At 51.9% G+C, this 23,331-nt stretch overlaps 5 protein-coding genes across 5 annotated transcripts; 2 read left to right on the forward strand and 3 right to left on the reverse strand.

The window, feature by feature from the left end:
* Positions 1–149: 149 nt before the first annotated feature.
* Positions 150–3,966, forward strand: BP01DRAFT_352586 (ribosome biosynthesis protein KRE33). Its single transcript, XM_025573978.1, has 2 exons — positions 150–3,412; positions 3,530–3,966. The coding sequence occupies exons 1-2, from the start codon at positions 411–413 to the stop codon at positions 3,735–3,737; spliced, it is 3,210 nt and encodes a 1,069-aa protein (XP_025436030.1). The 5' UTR covers positions 150–410; the 3' UTR covers positions 3,738–3,966.
* An 807-nt stretch (positions 3,967–4,773) lies between these two features.
* Positions 4,774–6,186, reverse strand: BP01DRAFT_13187 (glycoside hydrolase family 16 protein). Its single transcript, XM_025570473.1, has 3 exons — positions 5,738–6,186; positions 5,254–5,677; positions 4,774–5,178 (listed from the first exon to the last, which is right to left on the reverse strand). The coding sequence occupies exons 1-3, from the start codon at positions 6,094–6,096 to the stop codon at positions 4,885–4,887; spliced, it is 1,077 nt and encodes a 358-aa protein (XP_025436031.1). The 5' UTR covers positions 6,097–6,186; the 3' UTR covers positions 4,774–4,884.
* Positions 6,187–7,005: 819 nt separating this feature from the next.
* On the reverse strand, positions 7,006–12,326 carry BP01DRAFT_412862 (CORVET complex membrane-binding subunit VPS8). The gene is made up of 3 exons (XM_025578972.1): positions 11,564–12,326; positions 11,072–11,507; positions 7,006–11,013 (listed from the first exon to the last, which is right to left on the reverse strand). Exons 1-3 carry the CDS (start codon positions 11,891–11,893, stop codon positions 7,070–7,072), a joined length of 4,710 nt encoding a protein of 1,569 aa, XP_025436032.1. The 5' UTR covers positions 11,894–12,326; the 3' UTR covers positions 7,006–7,069.
* A 483-nt stretch (positions 12,327–12,809) lies between these two features.
* On the forward strand, positions 12,810–14,430 carry BP01DRAFT_412863 (uncharacterized protein). The gene is made up of 2 exons (XM_025578973.1): positions 12,810–13,722; positions 13,774–14,430. The coding sequence occupies exons 1-2, from the start codon at positions 13,167–13,169 to the stop codon at positions 14,133–14,135; spliced, it is 918 nt and encodes a 305-aa protein (XP_025436033.1). The 5' UTR covers positions 12,810–13,166; the 3' UTR covers positions 14,136–14,430.
* On the reverse strand, positions 14,347–17,803 carry BP01DRAFT_13230 (DEAD/DEAH box helicase). The gene is made up of 9 exons (XM_025570478.1): positions 16,883–17,803; positions 16,629–16,811; positions 16,092–16,572; positions 15,866–16,037; positions 15,657–15,818; positions 15,155–15,604; positions 14,674–15,094; positions 14,503–14,617; positions 14,347–14,438 (listed from the first exon to the last, which is right to left on the reverse strand). Exons 1-9 carry the CDS (start codon positions 17,684–17,686, stop codon positions 14,407–14,409), a joined length of 2,820 nt encoding a protein of 939 aa, XP_025436034.1. The 5' UTR covers positions 17,687–17,803; the 3' UTR covers positions 14,347–14,406.
* Between the last annotated feature and the right edge of the window lie 5,528 nt (positions 17,804–23,331).

Below are 23,331 nucleotides of genomic sequence, written 5' to 3' on the forward strand. Positions count from 1 at the left end.
GAATAAGCCGCTTGACTATTTCGGGACCTGGCGCCCTCAGGCACCATGTGAGGCACGTGCTGGTAAAGGCGGTATCGTATAAAGCAAGCGGTGGCTGATGGCAGTTGCGAGCCCCGGTCGCCGATAACTTTTTTTTTTCTGGCGCCGAACCGCCCGCTGCCATTGCCCTACTGCAAGAGAGTGTGATTCTCAGCCCCCAGCACTTGACCATTTACATCCTCTCCCTTCTTGAGGACCTGGTCTGTGTCTCGGTCAATAATAAGCTGCGCGGTGTCTCATTCCTTTTTCCAAAAGACACCACTCCCAGCGCAGTCTGAGGGTTCCGCCGCCGCCTACAGATTCTCCTCGGGAATCAATCAATTCAATCGCGATAAGGGTGAAAAGGGTCCTCAAAGCACCCTCTCCACAGAATGCCTCGCAAGGCCATCGATTCGCGCATTCCGGCGCTCATCCGGAATGGTGTGCAAGAGAAGAAGAGAAGCTTCTTCGTCGTCGTCGGCGATCGCGCCAAGGATGTCATCGTCAACTTGCACTACATCATGTCTAGCGTCGACGTCAAGCAGAACAAGTCCGTCCTGTGGGCTTACAAGAAGGATCTGCTGGGCTTCACCAGTCACCGCAAGAAGCGCGAGGCTAAGATCAAGAAGGAGGTGAAGCGTGGTATCAGAGAGCCCAACCAGGAGGATCCGTTCGAGTTGTTCATCACTCTCAACCAGATTCGCTATGTCTACTACAAGGAAACAGAGAAGATTCTCGGTAACACATACGGCATGTGCATTCTTCAAGACTTCGAAGCTATGACGCCCAACTTGCTCGCTCGTACCGTCGAGACCGTGGAGGGAGGTGGTATCGTGCTGCTGTTGCTGAAGGGAATGAACAGCTTGAAGCAACTTTATACTTTGTCAATGGATATTCACTCCCGGTACAGGACCGAGGCGCATGACGATGTTGTGGCCCGTTTCAACGAGCGTTTCATTCTTTCCCTCGGCAGCTGCGACTCCTGCCTCGTTCTCGACGACGAAATGAACGTTCTGCCCATCTCCGGAGGCAAGAATGTCAAGCCGCTGCCACCCCCGGAATCAGTCGACGAGAACAGCACGGGCACGAAGAAGGAGTTGAAGCAGATCAAGGAGAGCTTGGAAGAGTCCCAACTGGTTGGGCCTCTTGTGAAACTGGCGCGCACCGTTGATCAGGCCAAGGCTCTTCTTACATTCGTGGATGCAATTGCTGAGAAGACGCTTCGTAGCACTGTGACATTGACTGCCGGCAGAGGTCGCGGTAAGTCGGCAGCTCTTGGTGTGGCTATCGCCGCCGCCGTGGCCCACGGATACAGCAACATCTTCATCACCTCGCCTAGTCCGGAGAACTTGAAGACCCTGTTCGAGTTTGTCTTCAAGGGTTTCGATGCGCTCGGCTATATGGACCACGTTGATTACACCATTCTGCAGTCGACAAATCCCGATTTCAACAAGGCTGTTGTCCGTGTCAATATTCACCGCCAGCACCGCCAGACTATCCAGTATATTCAACCCCAGGATGCACATGTTCTTGGCCAGGCCGAACTCTTGGTGATTGATGAAGCCGCTGCTATTCCCCTGCCTCTGGTCCGCAAATTGATGGGCCCGTATCTGGTGTTCATGGCTTCCACAATCAATGGTTACGAAGGAACTGGTCGGTCGCTTTCCTTGAAGCTGATTCAGCAGCTTCGGGAGCAATCAAGAGGAGGACTGAAGGCCAATGGCGAGGAGGAGATTGACGTCGCTGATCGGGCGACCGGCAAAGCGGCCAAGAATGCCGACAAGGGCTTGGGTGGTCGTTCGCTCCGTGAGATCACCCTGGCGGAGCCCATTCGTTATGCTCCTGGCGACTCGGTGGAGAAGTGGTTGAACAAGGTCCTGTGTCTTGATGCAACTCTGCCCAAGTCGCGGATGAACACCCAGGGCTGCCCCCACCCCTCTCAATGTCAATTGCTTCAAGTCAACCGTGATACCCTATTCTCCTTCCATCCCGTTTCCGAGAAGTTCCTGCAGCAGATGATGGCCCTCTACGTGGCTAGCCACTACAAGAATACCCCTAATGACCTCCAGCTCATGAGTGATGCTCCCGCACACCAGTTGTTTGTCCTTGTCCCTCCGATTGATGAGGAAGCTACCAAGCTTCCCGAGCCCCTTGTCGTGATCCAGGTTGCGCTGGAAGGTCGTATCAGCAGACAAAGCGTCCTTAACAGCTTGAGCCGCGGCCAACGAGCGGGAGGAGACCTGATCCCTTGGCTCGTCAGCCAACAATACCAGGATGAAGACTTCGCCGGTCTCTCCGGTGCCAGAGTTGTCCGTATCGCCACGAACCCCGAATACCTTAACATGGGTTACGGCTCCCGCGCGTTGGAGCTGCTGACCGACTTCTATGAGGGCAAGTTCACCAGTCTGTCGGAGGATGCCGTCGAGGCTCCGGAGGAGATGGTCCGCGTGACGGACGAGGAACTAGCCAACTCCAGCCTTCTGGATGACAATATCCAGGTCCGGGATATTCACAAGATGCCACCTTTGTTTGGCAAGCTTTCCGAGCGCCGCCCGGACGCTTTGGACTATCTCGGTGTCAGTTTCGGTCTGACCCCCTCTCTGCACAAATTCTGGAAACGGTCCTCCTTTTCCCCCGTCTACCTTCGTCAGACCCCCAACGACCTGACCGGCGAGCACTCGTGTGTGATGTTGCGCACGCTTGCCACCGGCCCCAACGATGCCAGCTGGCTGGGCGCGTTCTCGCGGGATTTCCACAAGCGGTTCAACTCGCTCCTGTCGTACCAGTTCCGTGAATTCCCCTCCGTGCTGTCGCTCAGCATCTGCGAGTCCGCCAATGCCGGCGCCAAACTCGACACCTCCTTCTCCCCGCTCTCCCTGACCAAGGCCGACCTGGACCGCGTCTTCTCTCCCTTCGATCTCAAGCGTCTCGACAGCTACGCCAATAACCTCCTCGACTACCACGTCATCTTGGACATGGTCCCCACGATCGCCGAGTTCTATTTCTCCGGCCGTCTCAGCGGCAAGGTCAGCCTTTCGGGCGTCCAACAGTCCATCCTCTTGGCCATCGGTCTGCAGCGCAAGAACATCGAGGCCCTGGAGAAGGAGCTCAGTCTCCCCTCCCAGCAGCTTCTGGCCATGTTTCTTAAAATCATCCGCAAGATGTCGACACACTTCCGTGCCGTCATTGAGGGCGCCGTCGCCGAGACCATGCCCGCTCAACAGGCTGCCATCGCCGCGCGGGACGTCACGGAGGCGCACGACGAGGTGATGGACGACCGCTTCAAGCCTTTAGAGACGGAACTCGATGACGAGCTCCGCGAGGGCGGCCAACAAATCGACCAGGAGCTACGCGAGAAGCAGCGGGCTCTAATCGACGCCCTTCCTCTTGAAAAGTTAGTTCTCACTCTTTCCCGCCCTCAACTCTGAACATATTCAGCCCCCCCCCCCCCCATAAAAACAAAACAAACAATGATAAACCGAATGAACAATAACTGATTTCTAGCCTCCAGATACGAGATCAACAACGGTAGCACCGCCTGGGACGACGCCGAGAAGCAAATCCGTAACGGCGGCGCCTCCACCGTCAGCGTTAAGTCCTCCAAGCAAACCAAGCGCAAGAAGGGCGAGTCCGCCCGCGAGATCTACGATCAGGAGATCGACTCCAAGCGACAAAAGATCATCAAGAAGGGCACTGAGGGTCGGAAGAAGAAGCACTGAAAAAGGCCCGACTGTATTGCTAGCAGCGAAGCACGCAAGAAACACAAAAAGCATTCTTTAATTAATTGTGCTCTGAATGGGAGACAGCAAGGGGAAGGAGGGGGCGCCACTTGACGGAAGAGGTAGAAACAACAAAAGCCTTGAGCACATAGTCTATGATATAAAGATTTTCTCTTGATCCCTTTTTTTTTTTTTTCTTTTTCCGCTTGTGTACACTGCCTTAATGCGTGCTTGCGTTATTAGAGCCGTAATCGTGTTTGTTTTGTTTATCTGTTTGTTTGTTATTTTATCGTCTGTTTGCGGGTGATTTGCTAGCTTTGGCTTTGGGTTTTTTCCCTTGTATGATTTGACAGAGAGCTATTTTATTCTGGTAGACGTCCGGGTTAGTCCTGAGACTGCTTTACCAGATGATCCAGAACAAGTGGACAAGTGGGCATCTTGTCTCTCTCTCTCTTTCTCCCTTACCCGGTGGTCTACCCTTTCCTTTTTGGAACAATCAGTATCAAGGCCAGACTTACAGTGGAAACTCCCCTTCCGCTTGGCGGACTGTTTTCTGGACATACAGCATACTGGCCACCCGATGCCTCGAAAAGAAGTAACGAAAGTAAGCGTATATATATATTGCCAGATGCAGGTATATACAAGACGAAGAACCTCATCTAGATCTCTAGCAATTCTCCCGCGAAGCCGTGCGTGTGAATGTCCCGCGGGTTGGGCCAGCCAAAACGAGCGATTTGTGTTCCCTTGTATGAGGGAAATGTTGTATAGAGGGTGTGAAAAGAAGGGGAAAGGAAAGGGCAAAAGAACGACCCCCGGGACCCCAAAAGAGCGTGTCAAAGTCCTCCACCAGTTTTCCAAAAACGAGTGTAATCAACCAAGAAATCCGTCTGTAAGGCTCCAACATCCTCTGCTTCCCCCCCTCTGAAGTGAGTGTGAACTGCGTGGGTAAGGTGGTGTTAACCTCACGTCCAAGCGAATGAATCTGCGGGGATGCATATTGTCAAAACGAAAACGAAACCAAAAAAAATAAAAAAACGAATGTCTGTCCCGTTCGCAAACCAACATAGAACTACCCCCAAAGCAAAAGTGATAACCACCAAACGACATTCTAACAAATAGCCCTACCTGAGTCCCTCTGTACGGTCAATCAAGCACGGAACGCATACTCGTACCCTCCCGTCTCCCTGCGTCCTCGCCGCAGGGACGCCGGTCCACGCGCATGCTGCGACATACCCGGCCATCGCCCCGAGGCGGTCGTATTCAGGATGCTGTTAATGCTGCTGTCCTGATAGACCTTCAACGAGTTGATGGTCCAGTACGCATCCTCGAACGCCGAGGGGTTATTCGCGACGTAGTCTGTGCAGGAGCTGGCGTACGAGGCGCAGGACCCTGAGCTCCAGACATTGCCGGCCCAGTCGCCGCAGAAGGTTGTGTCGAAAACCTGCGTGTTGTAGATTAGCAATGTTTCTAGACCAACACAGGAGTACGGAAGCGTAAGGGGCGGGGGGGAATGTACAATCTGCATGGCGTTGAAATGGGAGTCGATATCACAGGAGCCCGCGAAGCTGGCGGCGGGGGTTCCCCAGGTGGATGGAATCGGGCTGCCGCTGGTGATATCGGCTGGGATGCTACCGCGGGGGAAGAACCAAATGTTGATGGCGGAGCTGGTCCATTCCGTGGCATAGACACCACCACCGAGGGAGTTGAAGGGAGACCCAAAAGACTGGGAGCTGGAGGAAGTGATGCCACAACCTGCATTGCTGGACTGGTCCGCCGCATAGACATAGCAGTTACTAGTTACCAGGGTGCCAGTGAAACCGGAGTTGTTGATGGTACAGCCGTCGCTAGTATGGAGGGTCATCAGGTCATTAGTCTGCTGATTGACGCCTTCGATGATGTCGATTTCGCCGTTGTTGGGCCAGTCTGAGCCAAGAAGCCAGCTGTTTTTCCTCTTCGTTAGCTGGAATCATACTAGAGATCCACTACAGTCAGCGACTTACAATGCTGGCCAGGTACCACAGATACCACCGGGCATATGCGCCAGGTCCACGATAAACAGCCCGTGGGTATACTGGCTGTTGCTAGTGAGGCGTACGCTTTCCCGGCCGCTGCTGGCGACGTTGGTATGGTCCACGCCCATGTAGACTGATCCGTCGGTATTGGTGGAAATCAAGCCGTCGCTCTGTGCTGTAGCTTGGTCGACATAGCTGACGAAGCCGTGCGTAGGATCGGTGTCAGTGAAGAAGGTAAACCGGTCAAAGAAGGACGAGCTGGTATAGTCATCGAACAATGTGTAGGTCGCAGCACCGAGCTGCGCCGTAAGGCCAAGAGCCGTCAGAAGGGAAGTGTAAGCCCGCATAGCGCCCAGGAAGGACAGTTTCACACAATGTAGAGCAAGTGAGTATTATTCGAGTTGGCTAGGGAGTGGATTGGTAGCAAGTCTACCTGAAGTCAGAATGAACGAAGAGTCACAGTCCAGCTGTAAGGACAAGGAGGTGTGAACCAAAGGAGTGTCGCAGAATCGTGATGATCATGACCGTATGTTTTCGGCCATGAAGTCGGAAGCAGCCATATATACTTTGGCCAGCGCTCCTTTTCCGGCGGCAATCCGCAACGGACAAGCTCATTCACTAGTGACTTGTGGCGTAGCCATTATCCATGCAGCAGACCAGGCCTTGAGACCTGTCGCGTGGCGTGAAAGGCAGTCTGAGGCAGATGGCAGGCCCATGTGCGCGTGTTTATGTCACGGATTGATAGAGGAGAGATGAATGATAAAGGGCAAATGAGCCCCGTCAGCCAGTAAGGAGAGAGAACCAGGATTAGGCTCGATTTCGTCAAAGGGAATTCAGGGCGAGTTCCCAGTATTAAGAGGGAGGACTCGAGCCCAATGGCCGACCATGCATGCAGTGGGCGTCAAATAGCGGCGGGTGAGGAATGCAAGCCTGTCAGTGCAGAGCGAATCGTCGGTGATTTTCGGTCTGCCGCCAAAGCACACGCGCAAACCTACTGTGCAGTAGCCAAGCCCATCCTCCGATCGGCGCTTCCCCACCTTCTGTCTCCTGAAAAGAAGCAGCAGGAATGAAAGCAGGAGAGGAAGAACACTCACCAGGAATCATGAGGCGTCTGCCCCGCTGTCCTTTGCATCGGGCGTTCCCATGTCCGGTCATTCATTCTCGACACGCAGCAAAGAATACTCTAGGTAGGGATCGGCAAAACAGAGACAAAGTTTGAAAGGAAGAAAAAAAAAAAAAAAAAAAAAAAAGGAAAGGAAAAGAGAAGTAGGATTGGTTAAACTCAACAGGTCATTATCGCGTTGCAAAATCGCTCGTTCACTATGTATGTACAGGGCACACCGGGCACGACAACACCTCCAAGTCTGGTCCACCGCGGAATGATTGACGGGGATGATGAGTCTGAGCAGCATCAGAATGCTCCTCCTCCAAGATACAACGACGATGATACAAATGTCGGCAAGCGAATATCACGACAGGCCCGGGGGATGGTTCGGAATTCTCCACATTTGCGTCCGCATGGCCTTCGAGCAAATGTAGCGGCTGACCTACGTCTGCCGCTTTTCCTTTCCCCCGCGCGGTCGCAGGATCATTTTGCTCGTGGATCCGTTTTGCAAGACGGCCTTGCTGCGCCGCGGCTTGTTTTGACTCCCAGGCCTGCCAGTACTGGGGCCCGACCCCAGGTCCCCAGATGCGCTGTCGGCAGATTTCGCATACCTGGCCTCGTGGTCGCCAGCCGCGCTGACGCAATCGTGCTACTTCATCCACGTGTACAAATAAGTCCCGATCCAGCATTCCGTTGGCGAGGGCCAGGAGGGATTTCTCGTAAGTATACGCGGAAAATATCGACGCCAATACTGCGCGCAGCTCAAGCAGGGACGGCGACCAGCTTGCAGCCCGCGTGAGGAAGGCACGCAAGATTCGCAGGAAGGCAATATCGCTGCGCTCACTCGTGGAAGATCCACCACTCCGCACTGTGCTGGCAAGTAAGGCAGTAAAGACCTGCTGAACCAGCGAGCGCACGGCCGACATCCAAGGAGATGAGGTTGCCGTCACCGGAGCATCGATGGTCTTTGCAAGTCCTGTGGGCAGCAGGCCAAAGACGCCACTGGCAATGCGTACCACGGCTTCTATCAAATCCAGCCATAGAGACTCATCAAAGTAGAGAGGCTGTTCCATGGCCCCTGTGCTGAGACCATTCTTGTCAATCGCACGGGAATTCTTAGCCGTTTTCGTCTGGCCCCGACAGAGCCAGATACCAACCCGCGTGTATTTGTCTAATGATCCTATAAGGTGATCGATAGCGTCCACAATGCCTGGAGAATCCGGGCTGTGTTTCATGTTTTGCAGAATGCCCACCAGGCCAGATTCCAGTGTCCCCAAATGAGCGATGAGACGGCCCATCGCCGCTCGAACCTGGCCCTGACGAGCCAACAAAATCACCGCGGCGTCCACCACGCCACTTTCTTCCATCGAAGGCAGTAGCTCTTCTAGGCGTACATCACCTATGCGCAAATCATCCACAAAATCGGCCACTCGGGAAGAATCATACTTGCAGAGAAGTTGCACGTAGCGCTCTAACATCCAATTCTCGATAGGCTTGGACGGTCTGCCCTCCTTTGCAGACTGCAGGGCGATTCCAATCACAATCGTCAGGTACTGGTATTGTCGGAAAGGGTCCTGCCGTAGAGCATCCAGGAAAGTTTCGTGCATCTCTGGCGCGAATGTATGCATGGTCTGGGCGGCGCGTTCGACGTTAATCGCTGCAAGCTGGCCGGCATGGTGCTTGACCACATCAAGAAGATCCCGGGTTTGCTTCTTGCTCAGTCCGGAGCCGGGACGAAGATAATCCTGCAGGCAAATAAAGACGGCTTCTGGCTCATTGAGATCTTCAAGACAAGCCAGAATGAGTTCCGGGTATTGTTTCTCCGAGCGGTAAGTCGATTTCAATATCCGAAGGAATCGAGCTTCCTTGAATTGAGGTATCATGGCCCGTAGGTCAGGGGGGTGGTAGATCGATAATAAGTACTCAGCGCTTAGCTCACAGTCATCCGCCATGGCGGGATCTGGATAGTGACAAAGCCGTTCCAGAACTTGCTGAAGCGTGCTGCCTGAAAGAAGAATGTATTGAGGATATTTCGGCAGATTGCGAGCAACAAACATATCTAACCATATAGTACCCGACGCATCAAAGGAGTCTGAAGTCATTACTTGCAGCAGAACACTGATCAAGTACTGCCGGTTGATCGACACCCCATGCGAGGGAGCTTCGTCGGGTTCCTGATCGTTCAAAAAGCTGTCCTCAAAAGCTTCATTCAGCATGCTCATGAAGCTGGCCGTGTCGAACCTCAGCATGATTCGCAAGTCCGGAAATGTCTCGGATGCTTTCCTTGCCCCTGTGGCTGTATTATTGCCGGAGAACAAATGTTCGTACAAGGCGGCCTTGACTCGATTGGCCTCCTGCTCGTGCATATCCTCGCCCGTGGGATAGACCCGACCTGTAAGGACAAAGGAGAGGTAGGGAAACACTTTCATGGCGTTCGTATACTGTGTAATTCCAGTGGCAGCAACGCCATTTGTCAGAGCCTCCTGAGATGGTATAAGCCCTAGAAGCTCCTGCAAGGGACCAACGTAGTCCCCAAGGCAACGGTTCCAGACATAGATAAATGCATCATAGAGATTATACTGCTTGCAGAGAGTGGTGGTTTGGTCAATATCCATGGTCGCTGTATCCAGCAGGCAGATGATCTCTTCCAGTCTGCTGGCGGTGTGGTTCGTCGCAAAATGGTTTATCAGAGCCTTGACAGCCGTAGGAGGGAGTGAGCGGACAGTCCCATCAACGATATAGGATTCAAGTGCATCGAGGAAAATGCCTTGCGAGTCACTCTCTTCAAACCAAGTGAAGACATCGTCCCAGAGGTAATCCAATTCAGTCATGCAGACACAGGCAGAGATTGAAACCTCGGCTAGCTTCTGAAGCTGTGTCGTATCCAGTCTTTCATTGCTCGCCTCCGCGTTGCGGCCAAAAGCATACTTGAGCGACGCCGAGATCATTTCGAGGAGCTTTTCTCGTACCAGAGGCTGCCTCACTGCGTCCTCTTCGGGAAGGCCAATCGTGAGCTTCTCGGCGCTACCTTGATAGTAGGAGGTAGCCACTTGGATTGCCCGAATGAAGTCACCAGCCTCCATGAGGGCAAGCAACCTATCGGCCCAGTTGGAGAGACTTCCAATGAGAAGTTCATTGTAGCCAAGTAGGAACAGGCGACCTTTGTAGGACCGAAAACTCATAAAGAATGCATCGGCCACTACACCATGCATTGTCGTGTCCTCTTCATCGAACTGTTCAACCAAGCTATGGAGCTGAGCAGAAAAGAAGTCCACATGATAGATGCGCCGATTGAGCAGATCAACCGCCTCGGTGACACGCATGGTGTGATCTTCAAGGATCAGCAACTGTTGCGTGATAGTAAGCACTGCCATAACTGAGCGACTCAGCCACTGCACAGCTACGATAGCCTCGTCTGCCTTCCATCTGCTCCGTGGCCTGAATGCCAGGCTTGGCGGTCGATCCCTGTTTGGCGGTTCATCCGTTTCTACCTCCGATACGTCCAGTACGGTTAGCACATTAGACCAGCAATAGACCAGTTTCGTCCGCGAGGTTTCCATCTCTTTGCCCTTGAGACGAATAGCTGGGAACCAGGCTAACGCTCCAGTCATCGCGCCATGAGCGGCAAGCTCTTTTGGGCGGGGCGCTTTGTGTTGAGTTTGCGCCACGGGTGTCGTTGACACGATAACTAGGAGATAGGGAGTGAGCATAGCGACCAGGCCCAGCGAGTCAGTTGGCTGCGCGACGTTGCCCAAGGGAAGAGGTGAAAACCCCAGGACTGAGCTGGGCTTTCGTGGCCGAAATCCTTCCGCGTAGACCTGGGGGTAGCGGCCCAGAATCCTAGTTGTTTTCACTGTCCGTCCAACGGCGCCCATACCACGCGTAGCAAGATGGGAGAATGCCATTCCTCGTTTATCCGCAGAGACAAGAGCAGTGCGTCGGGTTCCCAGGAATCCCGTATGGATAACAGGTGATCCCGCGATATGACCATCGGAGGGGCGGTTCTCGACCAGAGATTCTGGTATTGGGGGTATGTGCAGAAAGGGCCGTGCCGATCGTGATATTTCCCAAGTAAAAATGTCACCTAACTGATGGCCTCCTGCGACTGTAGAGTGGTCCGCAGAAAGTGCCAAGGACGTGATCGCACCGCATTCGACAGCTAAATATCCACACTTAGTACCCGAGAGCGCCGACAGAGGCTTTCTTAGGAAGCCTACCTTTCGTTCCCAGGCCAATTATTGTCTTGAGATTCTGCTGGTAATCAAAGACCAGAATTATCCCCTTCGAAGTTCCAACCACGATTGATGTTGAGACCACCATGCAAGTCGGATGGCCAAAGTTCCGCTTTCCAGCTTCGGAGAATGCCTGACCATTGATCTTTCTTAATCTGGTCCATCGCACGACATCCCAGGGGCCCTGAGGGGTGTCGGGCCCCGAGTCCACGGTACCGGGAGACAGATGACTAGTGACGGAAGATTGGCGGGAGTGCAATTGCGCTAGGAACGGTGAGGGCGATCGGAAATTACCGATTGAGGCGGAAGAGAGTCTAGATTGAAAGCGAAGGTCGAATGGTCGGTGGGAGGGACTGGGGCTGAGTCGAGGGGAGCCTCTGAAGGCCAATGCGCTGCTGCTTCGCGACGATAGGATGGAGTCCTATGGTAAATCATCAGCGAGGAACCACGACCGCAAAGCGACAGCCGGCGACGCACATGAAGAGAAGGGGTATCGTCGGGAATTGAGAGTGTCTCGTCGACACTCTCGGGGGGACCGGGCTGCCCGGAACGCGGCGAAGAGGGAAGGTCGGTCGTATCGGGGTCGGTGGCAGGGAGTGGTTTGACGGGGGCAGCATGATCCTCAGTGGTCAGATCTGGTAGATCTTCCTCGACATAAGCCATTGGGTCCGATACTGACCCCTGATGGGAGTCAACACGGTCGGCGATGCCGTTGCGGGTCGGCGGGGAGAGTGCATCGTGGTTTGGTCCCAAGTCGAGCTCATCCTCTCGTGCCCAGTCATTACTGGCCTCGATCATGGAGCTCATCGGCAGTAGATTTGAATGACCATCTCTCCCAGCGTATTACTTTGATTTTTCAAGAGCCTGAGTGGGAAGTAGCTGGAAGAGAGAGTGAATGACGGGTAAGGGTATTTAATTGAGCTGGAGGAGGAGGAGGAGGAGGAGTGAGGTCTCGAAAGTCACTCGAGGTCGGTGGGAAGATGGAAGGTCGGCCGCAGACAGTCAGACCGACAAGGCAGTTGTCATCAAGGCTAAACTGGAGCGGGCAATTTGGGGGGGGGAGATGCCAAGTTAATTCCGGGTGGGGACCAACATTGGAGAACTTACCCGTTATCAATTCTTGGGCCAGATAAAAAGGCAGATTTGTGCAGTTCAATTGAGCATAACAATCCATGAACTGGATGGAGATGAATATGGAAGGGTTGGGTAGAAATAGTCGGTAGAATTGGTCACTGCTCAGATGATGATGGAAGAAGTCAAGGGAAGATACAGTAGAATGGAGAGGCTGAGGCGGTACTCCGTCGTTAACTAAGCACTATTTCCTTTTCTGCCCCAGGCATGAATCCCGGGCTGCACTACAACATAACAGTATGTAAAAAACTATAGCGGTGACTGGACCTATGCCACTTTGTAAATTCATCGCTCTGGTTGAATCCTGAATAAAATCATGTCGATAAGTGGAGATCATTCAATCAAGCTATACTTGAGTTATCAAACTCCCCAAGGACCTCGTCTCAGCGAACGCTCCGGCCACCTTCATAAACGACGATCTAAGCATGCGGTTCCTGAGCTAATCAACCCTATACAGATCACGGACCCGTGAAAAGATGGGAGGCACTGTTCCCGCCTGGAATCTGAGCTGAGGTCAAGGACAGGCTTAGTTCTGTGATAATAGTCATGAGGATATCCTTTGATCAAATGAACTAACGGCTCATCTTTGCGACAGTTCGCACGTGCGCATCTCACTGTAAACTAGCTCTAAATTCCCCCTCTCGACATTCGGGATCTCCCTGTTCATGCAGTCCATTCCGCACACTCCTTTCTGTGACTTCTCGTCACAATCACATTCTTTTTGAAGAGTCTAGTCTATTTAGACTGGCTAGTTCACACGTTAGCGTCACAAGCGCCGGAGTTGCCCTCACCATCCAACTGCCATCCCCCATCATATGGTCATCCCATACGCGGTGATGTGTAACTCGGGGGCCCTATTATAAAACCCCAAGTACTCAGCTGCTGGTTCGGGGGAAGCTCCCTCATATTTCTGAGCCCTGCCCGAGAAGGCAACTCGTCTTCCTACAAAATGCTTCTCACATCTATTGCTCACGGTCTGGCCGCAGCGTGTGTTGCAACTACATCATTCGTGCTTCCCGTTCTAGCCCAATCCGCCTGCAACGGTCAATCGGCCTACTGCAACCGTCGCTACTCGAATCTCACCCAAGTGGGCGCCCACGATAGTCCTTTTGTAGGCCCACTGCCTCAGCAAAACCAAAACATCGACGTCACCGCACAATTGGACCTTGGGATCCGTTTTCTGCAAGGCCAGACCCATCAGTCTATTGACAACGAAACGATCCTCCTTTGCCATACTTCGTGTCTCCTAGAGGATGCCGGGAGTTTGGAGGCGTACCTGGCCACCGTCAAGACCTGGCTGGACGACAATCCGGACGAAGTCGTGACCTTGCTTCTGACGAATGGTGACAGCCTGCCAGTAGATCGTTTCGCTGAGGCATTCACGAGCGCAGCCCTCACTGACTATGCATTCGTGCCGAAGTCATCACCAGCCACGCTGGCCATTGATGCCTGGCCGACCTTACAGGAGCTAATCAGTAATGGTACGCGATTAGTGACGTTCTTGGGTAAGTAGCCATGCTCAGCGATCGTGGCCAATAGCTAACAGGCTCGTCTAGACTATGGTGCCGATACCACAACGGTGCCATACATTCTCGATGAGTTCGCTTACTTCTTCGAAACGCCGTACGATGTGACCGATGCCTCATTTTCAAGCTGCAGTATTGATCGACCATCGGGTGCTTCAGCCACTGGTCGCATGTACATCGTGAATCATTTTCTGGATATCGATATCCTAGGCATCTTGATCCCAGACCGCGATCGTGCAGCCGAGACCAATGCAGAAGCAGGCGACGGCAGCATCGGAGCTCAAGCCGATCTATGTCTTTCCATTTATGGTCGGCTACCGAATGTCATTCTTGTTGACTTCGTCGACCAGGGCCAACCCATCGCTGCACAAAGTCTGCTCAATGGACTATGAGCATGATAACTCCTACGCTGATAAACCTCGCTGGTTAGGGTTCTGTTCATACCCGCGTTTCACATGTTTTTCGATCTCTCTAGAAAGAATGAGCTCAGGATCTTTTCAGCATGGAAATCTTAAAATGGTGATGTGGAAGAAGGAGTTCTAGAGGAGAGATAGGGTCCTTGCCAAGTGTCCCAGACTGCTGGACTCGGAGGATCAGCGGATGTGAACGGGCTTCGGCCAAAAATTCTCAAGTATGTATATACAGTCAGGTCATAACGACTGTTCATTCATCTAATTCCACCTGCATCTCACGTTCTATGATGGTTCGAGCCAGGGTTAGCATGAAATGATGGTGTCTCCGAGACTAGAAATGGCGTACCCCAAATCTTGTTCGCAGACGCGATGATAATTTCCGCTTTGGCGACAAGCTTTTTTGCATAGCGCTCAGCTTCCGCAGGATGAAGCTGGCCTTTTTGAGTTTTGCGCGGATTAGCCTGGTCTCATATGAGTATCATGCAGTCAGACAAGGCTCAGTAAGGGTCAGGCAAACCATCATCAAAATAGGAACCAGATCCTTTGCATCCGCTTCCGCCAGAGCTCTCAGATTCCGGTAGCCATTTTCTCGAAGTAGCCGAGCGGTCCAGCCTTTGACATAAGTCACCTGTGCCATTTCGAGCAGGTCAGCCCGCGCCCCGGCCTCCAGGCGGTCTTGCATATGATCCAAAACTGCGGCCAACATTCCCCAACCCATGCGTTGACAAAATTTCACAATGCCCGCGGCAAACCCGTGGCATTGCTGTGCCAAGCTCTGCACCGAGCCCCGTGGTATCTGGTACCGCGATGCGATATCTGACAACGGAACCTCATTGCTCAGATCACGAAGCTGAAACGCCGTGTAAGCGCGCTGGTAAATCCTAGCCTGCTTAATTTGCTCTGAGGTATTCTCTTTCAGTGATCCACCGCTCTGGGCCCTATTAAGATTGTTAGCACCGTGGTGTCTAAAGGGCGGCGAAGATGAGAATTCATCGTACATGTAATTCACAAACCCAGGCTGAACGCCAACAAATTGCAGGGCGCGCAAACCACTTTCATCCAGGTTATCAAGCTGATCTCTGAAAATGCGCCAGTTAATGTGAGTGCTGGCAGCTAGTTGAAGAGGCGTGAACATATAAAATATGTGCATATCACCATCCATGACAAAAGCTTGCAGCGCCCGTTTCAATTCTTCATAGACAAACAAGCCATCCTCGGGTGCGAACGCAGAGGCAACCACAGCCTGTCCAAGCTGTGTTGCTGAATATGATGATTCGTCATCATCAACATGCACTAATTCTTCCTTAACCAATTCTTGGAGGGCGGACTGCATGATACTGTAAGCTAACTTCTTGTCCGCCGTGCGATAGAGCAAGGTGCATTGAACATATTCCTTGATCGCGTCGTACCCTGATACGAGCCCTGTAGCGATGGCTTCTAAGAGAGCTCTGCAGTTTCGTCAGCGATTAATTGCGAGGGGAACCAAGCCTAAAGGCATACCGTTTGAGCCCTCTCTTCTCCGGAGCTAGGCAGCTTTCAATAGCCGGCATGTCGGCTTCAAGAAGGTCGCAGACAGCTTGTAGATCACTATGACCACATACGAGATACGTCTCGCCCGCTTCATCTTTCCCTTTACGGCCAGCTCTGCCACACATTTGTCGCCTTTCCTGGTCAGCCTATAATAATACTCATGGTTGGGCGACACTTACAGCATTGCGGGCCCAACCAATTCTCTACCCATGCGGGCTCCATTTATGATGACTCGTCTCGCAGGCAGATTCACGCCAGCTGCCAAGCTGCAAGTGGCTATGAGCACTCTAAGGACACTTTGGTCATAAGCTTGTGCAATGAGTTCGCGTTCCTCGGTTGTCATGCCGGCATCTGTTCAATTTTCTCTTAGTCTTGATTCGAAGTCCCAAAAAGAAGTATGCTTACGATGAAAGCCCACGCCTTTGACGAGTGTGTTTTCAAGGACAGGGTCCAGACCGCCTGGCAGACTCCGAAGCTCGGCTACAAGGTCCAGTCGTTTGCTCAGTTCATCCGTCTCATCACCAGGAAGGGGCATGGCTTCGCTGATGATCGCTGCTTGACTTTGGCAAGCCTGTCGACTACCACAAAAGACCAGAGCACCATATCCAGCCGATGCTGTCTCTGTAGCCAAAGCGACCGTCGCATTCGTCATAGCATTTGCGAGTTCTCGGAATGTCGAAGGAGAAACAACACGTTGTGGAGGCATATTCTCCTGGAGAGACTGCGTTGGTGTCGACTTCAGTCGAGAAATTGTCTGAAATAACTGTCTTGATGTTGCAGCAGGGTATATTGCATTTTCGAAAACAAGGTATTCATCAATCGGAACTGGTCGATAGGTTGAGACGTAATACACGGCATGCATCCACTCCGCTAACATCTCGGTGTTCTACGCCCAAGTCAGGGTGACGCTGCTCATGTCTCGGTGGTAATTCCCTCACTTACCGATAACGTAGCGCTCATCCCGATGATCTGGATGTTTTGTCGCAGGAGTAGCAGTTTGGTGACCATCAATTCCAGGAGATATCCACGGTGCTCGTCGTCAAGCATATGCAGCTCATCCAGAACAACTACGCCCAATTCCCCAATACTACATTCTTCGATGGTACTGTTGATGAGGGAGTTTGCCTTGAGCCATGGCCTGGTTAATTTCCAGCAATATTCGGGAGGTTCAAGTATCGTACACGAGGGAGCCACACCTTTTCAATTGTACAGACGGCAATGTCTGTATCAGCCCAAGACGCAGCCGTCCTACTTCCTCCAAAGTAGCCCGTCACGCGTATCGACTTCTGTAGCTTGCGCCAGCGCTGATGATATGGTCTCGTACTGTCCACTTTGTCGCCGGTATCGTCGATGCATTTCTCAACATCTTGTACGATACGTCTAAGCCACTTCAGTTTCTCCTGTACCAAGGCTACATATGGAAGAACAAGGATGGCCTTGCGGCCCGGGTTCTCGATGATACGTTTTATCATGAGAACGTCAGCGACAAGTGACTTTCCCCCACCAGTAGGGGCAGTATAGACTAGGTGCCGACTGCCGTTAAGCAGTCCTGGGGTCAGCAAGCATGATGCCTGCCATTGGTAAATACTTTTGAGCCCGATAGCCGACCAATTAGCAACCAAGGCAGGAGGCAGTCCATATGCAGGGTTGCTCAATAACAACAGAGGATGATCGTTGAGTTCTTTCTCGTCATTCTGCAAAGAATGGGGCGGCGGGTCTCTGCCACGGACCACGGCTGCAACCGGACGAATATCACTGGCAACCAAACGACCTTTGGGCAGATCCAGCGAAGGCCGAATGAAATCTACTGACCGATCGGCTGGCACATTGAATCTGATACGCTGCTTTACGATTGGAACTGTACGATTGTCGCTCGCAGAATATTCTCCCGGGCGCTTGTGTCCGGCCACCGGAGCTGTGTCGTATGTGTGTTGGCGAGCGATGTCCACGGACGTCTGGAAGCCATAGATTCGGACTGGCTGCCCAGATGGTGCAGACATGCCTTAAGCTGAGTTCACAATTTGCGATAGTGGGAGGATCCAGGGTGAGGTCCCATCGGTGACAAGTTATCTAGACTATTTCGCCAACTCATTGAAGCAGGCGGGGGCGGGGGCAATACCTGTAGGTAGGCATTGAGTACTCTCCGTACTAGATATATGATCGGATCAAGGGCCAATGATCAGGTTTCCCTTGGCCAGAGAATCAACAGAAACCTCACAAGTTGTAGGCCGCAGGTCAGCTCGAGATCAAAATCTTCAGAGACAAAGGTTGAAGAACTTTAAGAGATTGAGACGAAGTGCACGGGAACTGGTGAATAACCAAATAAATTACCAAGAACGCGTGGGTTGCAACGCGCTCCGATCGGAAACTGCATCCCCGGCGGGAGACGGTGAAGAAAGACCGCGGGGTGGGTCATTTCAATGATTGCCTCAGGCATAACAAGTAGTAGGTTGTTTTGTTTCTATTGACCAACCCACCCACCCCTGCACAAGCCAGACCGACCGACCGCCACGGAAACGTTCCTGGATCGTCTTACCCGCTAATCGGAGCCCTGCTGATCCGCCCAGCACTGCTAGTCGACAACCGGCATGCATTGTCTGTCTCTAGCCTGTGTTTGAATGATGTACATACATGGTGTGTACATCGACAGTACGGTATCTTACATGGTGAAACTCTCGCTCACCAGAAATCCCCAGTCTTTACCGGTCGAAAATAAGACAATGGACTCCGTGTTTCTAGATGAGAGCACAGACACCGTCCACCTACCTACTAGATTGATTATCGAGCAAGGGCTGCCAGCCTGGCCACTTGAGCCGGTCAATCACGCATATGAAAACTGTTTGGCTGCCTACGGTCACCTGACAGCCGGAAGTTGTCTGGTTCATTCCTGCTCACGCTTACCGGAGATGGTCTAGACTAACAGGCTTCGACCAGGTGTCGCTACTAGAGATTAGAAAGAGGGAACCATCAACAGCAGCGGTTTCACCCTCGGAGTTACGATGGCGAACTTCGGTGGCTTGCCGAGTGTTGGCACCACCCTTTCCGCTTCCCTCTGATGCCCACAAGGTGCGGGTGAAACCCCTCCTCTTTCAATTTACATTCCCACCTGGCTATTCCCGGTGCTGGATCTGTGAGAATATATTCCGGGATGTCAGTCCGCTCACATCCACGAAACTCTCGCTTCAAGAGGGGTATACACTACCCCAAGCTGTTTCACCAGCGCAATGGATTCGGAGAGACACCAGACCCAAGATAGAATCGCAAAAGGGTGCGGGAAATAAATATATGTCTACTACATAGTCGAAACGAAGAGAATAGAAGTGGAAGAAGATTGAAAGAGCAAATGGAACTCCCACTTCCAAGGTGACCATTCCTGCTGGAACAGATATATTCCCGGTACACCGTAACTACAGTCTGTTCCTGCCAGATCAATTCTTTGTACTCATACACACATCCAAAGAAGCAATTGTATACGACCTACCACAATACTCGGTCTTGAATCTGGTGTCACAGGAGACCCTATGGCAGGTTCAGCCGTCATTTTACTGGTTGTGCTGTACTTGCTAGTCTACCAAAGTATCAGTCTCTGCAATCCTGTCCCCATATATATTAAGTTACGGCAGTTTGCCGCGTTCGCACAAATACATTGGACACATGTTTCGACACATGGGCATTTTGGTTATCTGGGATCTGGGGTAAATAATCTTGCATTTCCCTCAAACTGAAGGGCATATGCCTTCGTGGTTCACGCCTGTCCGAATCTGAACCGCCTACTTCTCTCATGGCATGAGGCAGGGGGTGCGGGCCAAGGATAGCATGCAGGGAAAGCCACACAAAACGAGGCAGGACTCACCAAGATGATCGTTCTGCGATAATGATCCAATCCGTCTCAGTTGTTTCGCTGGGTGATGCTGTGCCGGGCTAAGCAGGTGAGTTCTCAGGTGGCAATAAAGGCTAGAGGGAGCAGTGTGGCAGCAAATCACCTGGCATGAATGAGCCGAATGAATGGATACCAGGTACCTAAGGTAGTTATGATGACCCCCCAGGAGTTTCCGAGGTACGTAACTTGTCTGGGTCACTTGAATGCCTACCTTACCAGCCAAGTCAAGGGCAGCCGACAGCCTTTCCGGATGATGTAACTGAGCGCAACTGACTAGTACCTAACTATGGATAACCCTTTACACCGCCGATACTAGGATTTTGTATCCAAGCAAGCTGAAGGGTGTGCTTGGTTTGTCGGACTACACATGCCTTCCATAGAACCTGAAGGCCAAGAGAGAACCGCCGTACCCATGCGACTCAGGCGATCCGCCGTCGCGGGGGAGAGGGGGAGGGGAGTTCCCAGTAGGAAAAAAGGGAGGGGAGTCGCGCTAAGGGTTTTGGTCATATTCCCGCCGGGGCCGAAGAACTTCTCATCGAGTGCTAATTAAGTTATCATCGCATCACCTCTTCTGGTCCAAAAGTCGATTCCCAATACACGTAACCATTCAGTTATCCCACTCGTGTGGGAAGCAGTTACATCCTAAGAAGTTCTTCGAGATAGAGACTGTCATCTCGCATGTAATACATTGAGAGACCCAATGACCGAGGCGTCAAGTGTGCGGTAGTTCGCATTAGGTTCGTCCATGCTGTAGTCTACGACAGTCAGTACAGACACTGGCCAGCCTGCCTGTCCGCATGTCAAGCCAACACACACCCAATGATCGACCACGGTGTTTCATTGCTAATCACCACTAGTCAATTAGTACAGCAGGTTAAGAGGAGCCATGGTACCGACAGTCCTCTCCCTTCTTGCTGTATTGTTCTGATCCGAGTTTTCGGTTGTCTATCTAGTCTAAAATGGCTTAGCATTGACCCAGATGTCTCCATGCCTCCAGTTCTCTCTTTGGTCGTACGGAGCCACTCTTGCACAAAATGCCCCTCCCCTTTCTGACCTCCCGTGCCCCGGTAAAATCGGGAATGACGGTGGACAGAGCCTAAATTTTCTTCAATAAGAAAGGCAAAACAGGGAATCCAACGGGTGCGATATTCCGACATACACTCTGCTGCTGGATTCCTTCAGGAATTGTTGCCAAACTATATAATACTCAGAGGCACAGTGCAGAAGTACTCCGGTCGAGGAGAGCGTTTGTAGAGACCAGAAGGCTGTAAAGTACCTACAAGCTACTGCTATTAATCCAGTAGTGCTGCTTGTTTCGGAGAGATTTCCTGTAACATCCTAAATACTGCGGTATCGCTCATCATGAGCTCAAGAGCCCCCCTTCAAACTTCAAACCCTGGTCCATGTCTCTAGGCAAAGACCATCTGAACAGGTGTTGGATGAATCTGTCTGGCTACATGCCTACCTAGTATGAACCATATAACAAAGTACCTGGACACATTTCAAGCATGTGGCTCTGGCCGTCACATACTGTACGAACCGACCGATGCGGTGGTCTTTATCGCTCCCCCATCCAACCCGAACCCGGAATAGACTTGGCGCTCTGGATTTCAGATCCAACGCGCATGCGCTGCCCTACGTGACAACATTCCTGCCACGGATAGTACGTACATGCCCTCTGATTTTATTTTTATTTTTTTTCCCCCCTTCCTCTGATATTATTATTATTATCTTATTTTTATTTTTCTTCCACCTCTCCCTCCGCCTCCCATCTCCTACGGTGTACTGAGCCGAGCAAAGTCTATCTGGTCTCTTATTCTTCTTTTGCTTATTATCTATTCTCCTCCGTCTCTGTCGCACTTCTTCATTTGAGTTTCGACAGATTTTCTCCCGGCCGGTCGACCCTTGTCTTGGCTATTGGGCGCTTGCCTCATCATATTGCGCTCTTCGGGCCCATGGCTACTTACTCTTCTTCCCCTCTCCTGATGACCAGCATTCTCTCTCTTCGTATCGGGTCGCTCGGCCCACAGTAGCAGTAATTGCCTCTGGAGAAGGACCAACAACAAGCATTTGATAGCGATGAAACTAAGGTATTACCGCTAATCCCCGTCGAACAACGTAGATCTCCCCAACGGGTCAAACGCGCCGCCTGAGAGCAAGGGGAACAATGGGCTATAAGCAATCAAGATGCTAGTCAGCAACCGCCGAGGAAAGAGAGAAGCCACGGCCTCTGCCAACCTCCTGGCCCCGAAAAGAATGCTCTGGATCTATGACGGCGCCCGGGCAGCCTAGCCGGCCACCCGTTCACAACCCGGTAACTGAGGGCATATCAAATTGGGGACATCGCATGGAGAGGGTGAGGAGGTAGCTTGTATGGGGGGAGTCAATCGACACATTCGGGGTTTGAAGGCCCAGGAAGCCTAGTTAGCTGTCTTGCTCCCAGTAATCAGATCATCGAGTCTCTGCCAGCTAGCATTTCCGGGTGCTTTGGATGAAGGAGGATCCGTCATATTAACCCTTTGGGACTAGGGCGAGGATGTGGACTGGTCGGGATCTCAGGTGGTTAGTTATGTATGTACTGTACTGTAGTTAGTAGATTTGTTAGTTCGTACAGTAGGTAATTGACTTATTGTTGTAGGTAGGGGAAAAGGTAGCAAAGTGAATCTTTCGGGGTCTCATTGTTGCACTTTTCTGCGTACTTACTGCTTGCTTGCTTGCTCTCTGCATTTGATGTTTCTTCTTCTCCCCATCAACTCAAGCTTCTGACTTTTCACGTTTCTTGTCTGGTCGTGTTTGGCCTTTGACTCGACTTTCTATCTTGATCCTCTTTTTGCCTCCTTCCCCCACATCCCTCCCTCCCTCTCTCCCTCTCACTCACTCAACTCACATTCGCACTCTCTCTGCTACTTCCTCTGTCTTTCGGTCTTTCTCTTTTTTCTCTCTATTCCTCCCTTCAAGTTCTTTTTTTTTTTTTCCCTACTCTTCTCCCCCCCCTTCCCTTCTTTAAACCCTGCCCCATTTTGACTTCCCCTCCCCGATATCCTTCCCCTTGGGTCCGGGACATGCACTAGTTCAATATAACATACATAACAGCACAATCTCGTCCGTGAGGATCGATCGAACTACTTACTACCTACCCATTTTCCCTGAATCCCTCTCACCCTTCATCGCCTCGGGAAATCGAAGGACTATAGCAATTGGGGGCGAGGGTCAACTGCGATTATCACGAACTACTTACTTTCCCGTGCCAGTGCTGCCACAAGGACTAGTCCAATCTGACTGGCTCTAAAGTCATCCTATCCGTTCTTCCCATCTCTTTTCTTTCCTGTCCGTCTTTCTCCATTCTTCCTTTTCTCTCTTTCTTTCTCTCTCACACACACATCCACACCCTTCCCACTTCCTTCCTCCCTCCCTCCCTCTCCGTCCCCACGAGTCTTCCAACAACCTTAGTGTGGCTCTACTTCGGTTTGGCTTCCACCGCCGCTAACCTTCATTTCACCACCCCTCCTGCGCTTCTCTTCTTTTTCGACTTTTCCCTTTCCCACCCACACACACTCTTTCTTTTGATGTCTCCTTCGACTTACAATTTACCTTCCCCTCTTGCTTTTCGGTGACCCTTCTGTTGAAACTGCCTCTCGGTGGCTCTTGGCCTTGTCATTCTATTCAAGCGTTCCTCCTCCGTGGTGTTTCTTCCTCTATCTCGTTTGATATTTCCACCGCCGACCTCGATCTCTCCGAGTGTTATTGCTCGACGTCAACACCCAT

This window comes from Aspergillus saccharolyticus (genome assembly GCF_003184585.1).
Source record: "Aspergillus saccharolyticus JOP 1030-1 unplaced genomic scaffold BP01scaffold_1, whole genome shotgun sequence".
In the NCBI taxonomy this organism is placed as follows: domain Eukaryota; kingdom Fungi; phylum Ascomycota; class Eurotiomycetes; order Eurotiales; family Aspergillaceae; genus Aspergillus; species Aspergillus saccharolyticus.

What these genes read in the sequence shown, in the direction of transcription:
- BP01DRAFT_352586 (XM_025573978.1), top strand. Translation starts at nt 411, where the DNA reads ATGCCTCGCAAGGCCATCGATTCGCGCATTCCGGCGCTCATCCGGAAT. An exon ending in GACGCCCTTCCTCTTGAAAA is followed by an intron (nt 3,413 to 3,529) that starts GTTAGTTCTCAC and finishes TCTAGCCTCCAG; the next exon opens with ATACGAGATCAACAACGGTA.
- BP01DRAFT_412863 (XM_025578973.1), top strand. Translation starts at nt 13,167, where the DNA reads ATGCTTCTCACATCTATTGCTCACGGTCTGGCCGCAGCGTGTGTTGCA. An exon ending in GCGATTAGTGACGTTCTTGG is followed by an intron (nt 13,723 to 13,773) that starts GTAAGTAGCCAT and finishes AGGCTCGTCTAG; the next exon opens with ACTATGGTGCCGATACCACA.
- BP01DRAFT_412862 (XM_025578972.1), bottom strand. Translation starts at nt 11,893, where the DNA reads ATGAGCTCCATGATCGAGGCCAGTAATGACTGGGCACGAGAGGATGAG. An exon ending in ACGATACCCCTTCTCTTCAT is followed by an intron (nt 11,508 to 11,563) that starts GTGCGTCGCCGG and finishes GATTTACCATAG; the next exon opens with GACTCCATCCTATCGTCGCG. An exon ending in AATTGGCCTGGGAACGAAAG is followed by an intron (nt 11,014 to 11,071) that starts GTAGGCTTCCTA and finishes GTGGATATTTAG; the next exon opens with CTGTCGAATGCGGTGCGATC.
- BP01DRAFT_13187 (XM_025570473.1), bottom strand. Translation starts at nt 6,096, where the DNA reads ATGCGGGCTTACACTTCCCTTCTGACGGCTCTTGGCCTTACGGCGCAG. An exon ending in TGTGGTACCTGGCCAGCATT is followed by an intron (nt 5,678 to 5,737) that starts GTAAGTCGCTGA and finishes GAGGAAAAACAG; the next exon opens with CTGGCTTCTTGGCTCAGACT. An exon ending in ATTTCAACGCCATGCAGATT is followed by an intron (nt 5,179 to 5,253) that starts GTACATTCCCCC and finishes TACAACACGCAG; the next exon opens with GTTTTCGACACAACCTTCTG.
- BP01DRAFT_13230 (XM_025570478.1), bottom strand. Translation starts at nt 17,686, where the DNA reads ATGTCTGCACCATCTGGGCAGCCAGTCCGAATCTATGGCTTCCAGACG. An exon ending in CAAAGGCGTGGGCTTTCATC is followed by an intron (nt 16,038 to 16,091) that starts GTAAGCATACTT and finishes AAAATTGAACAG; the next exon opens with ATGCCGGCATGACAACCGAG. An exon ending in TGGTTCCTATTTTGATGATG is followed by an intron (nt 14,618 to 14,673) that starts GTTTGCCTGACC and finishes ATATGAGACCAG; the next exon opens with GCTAATCCGCGCAAAACTCA.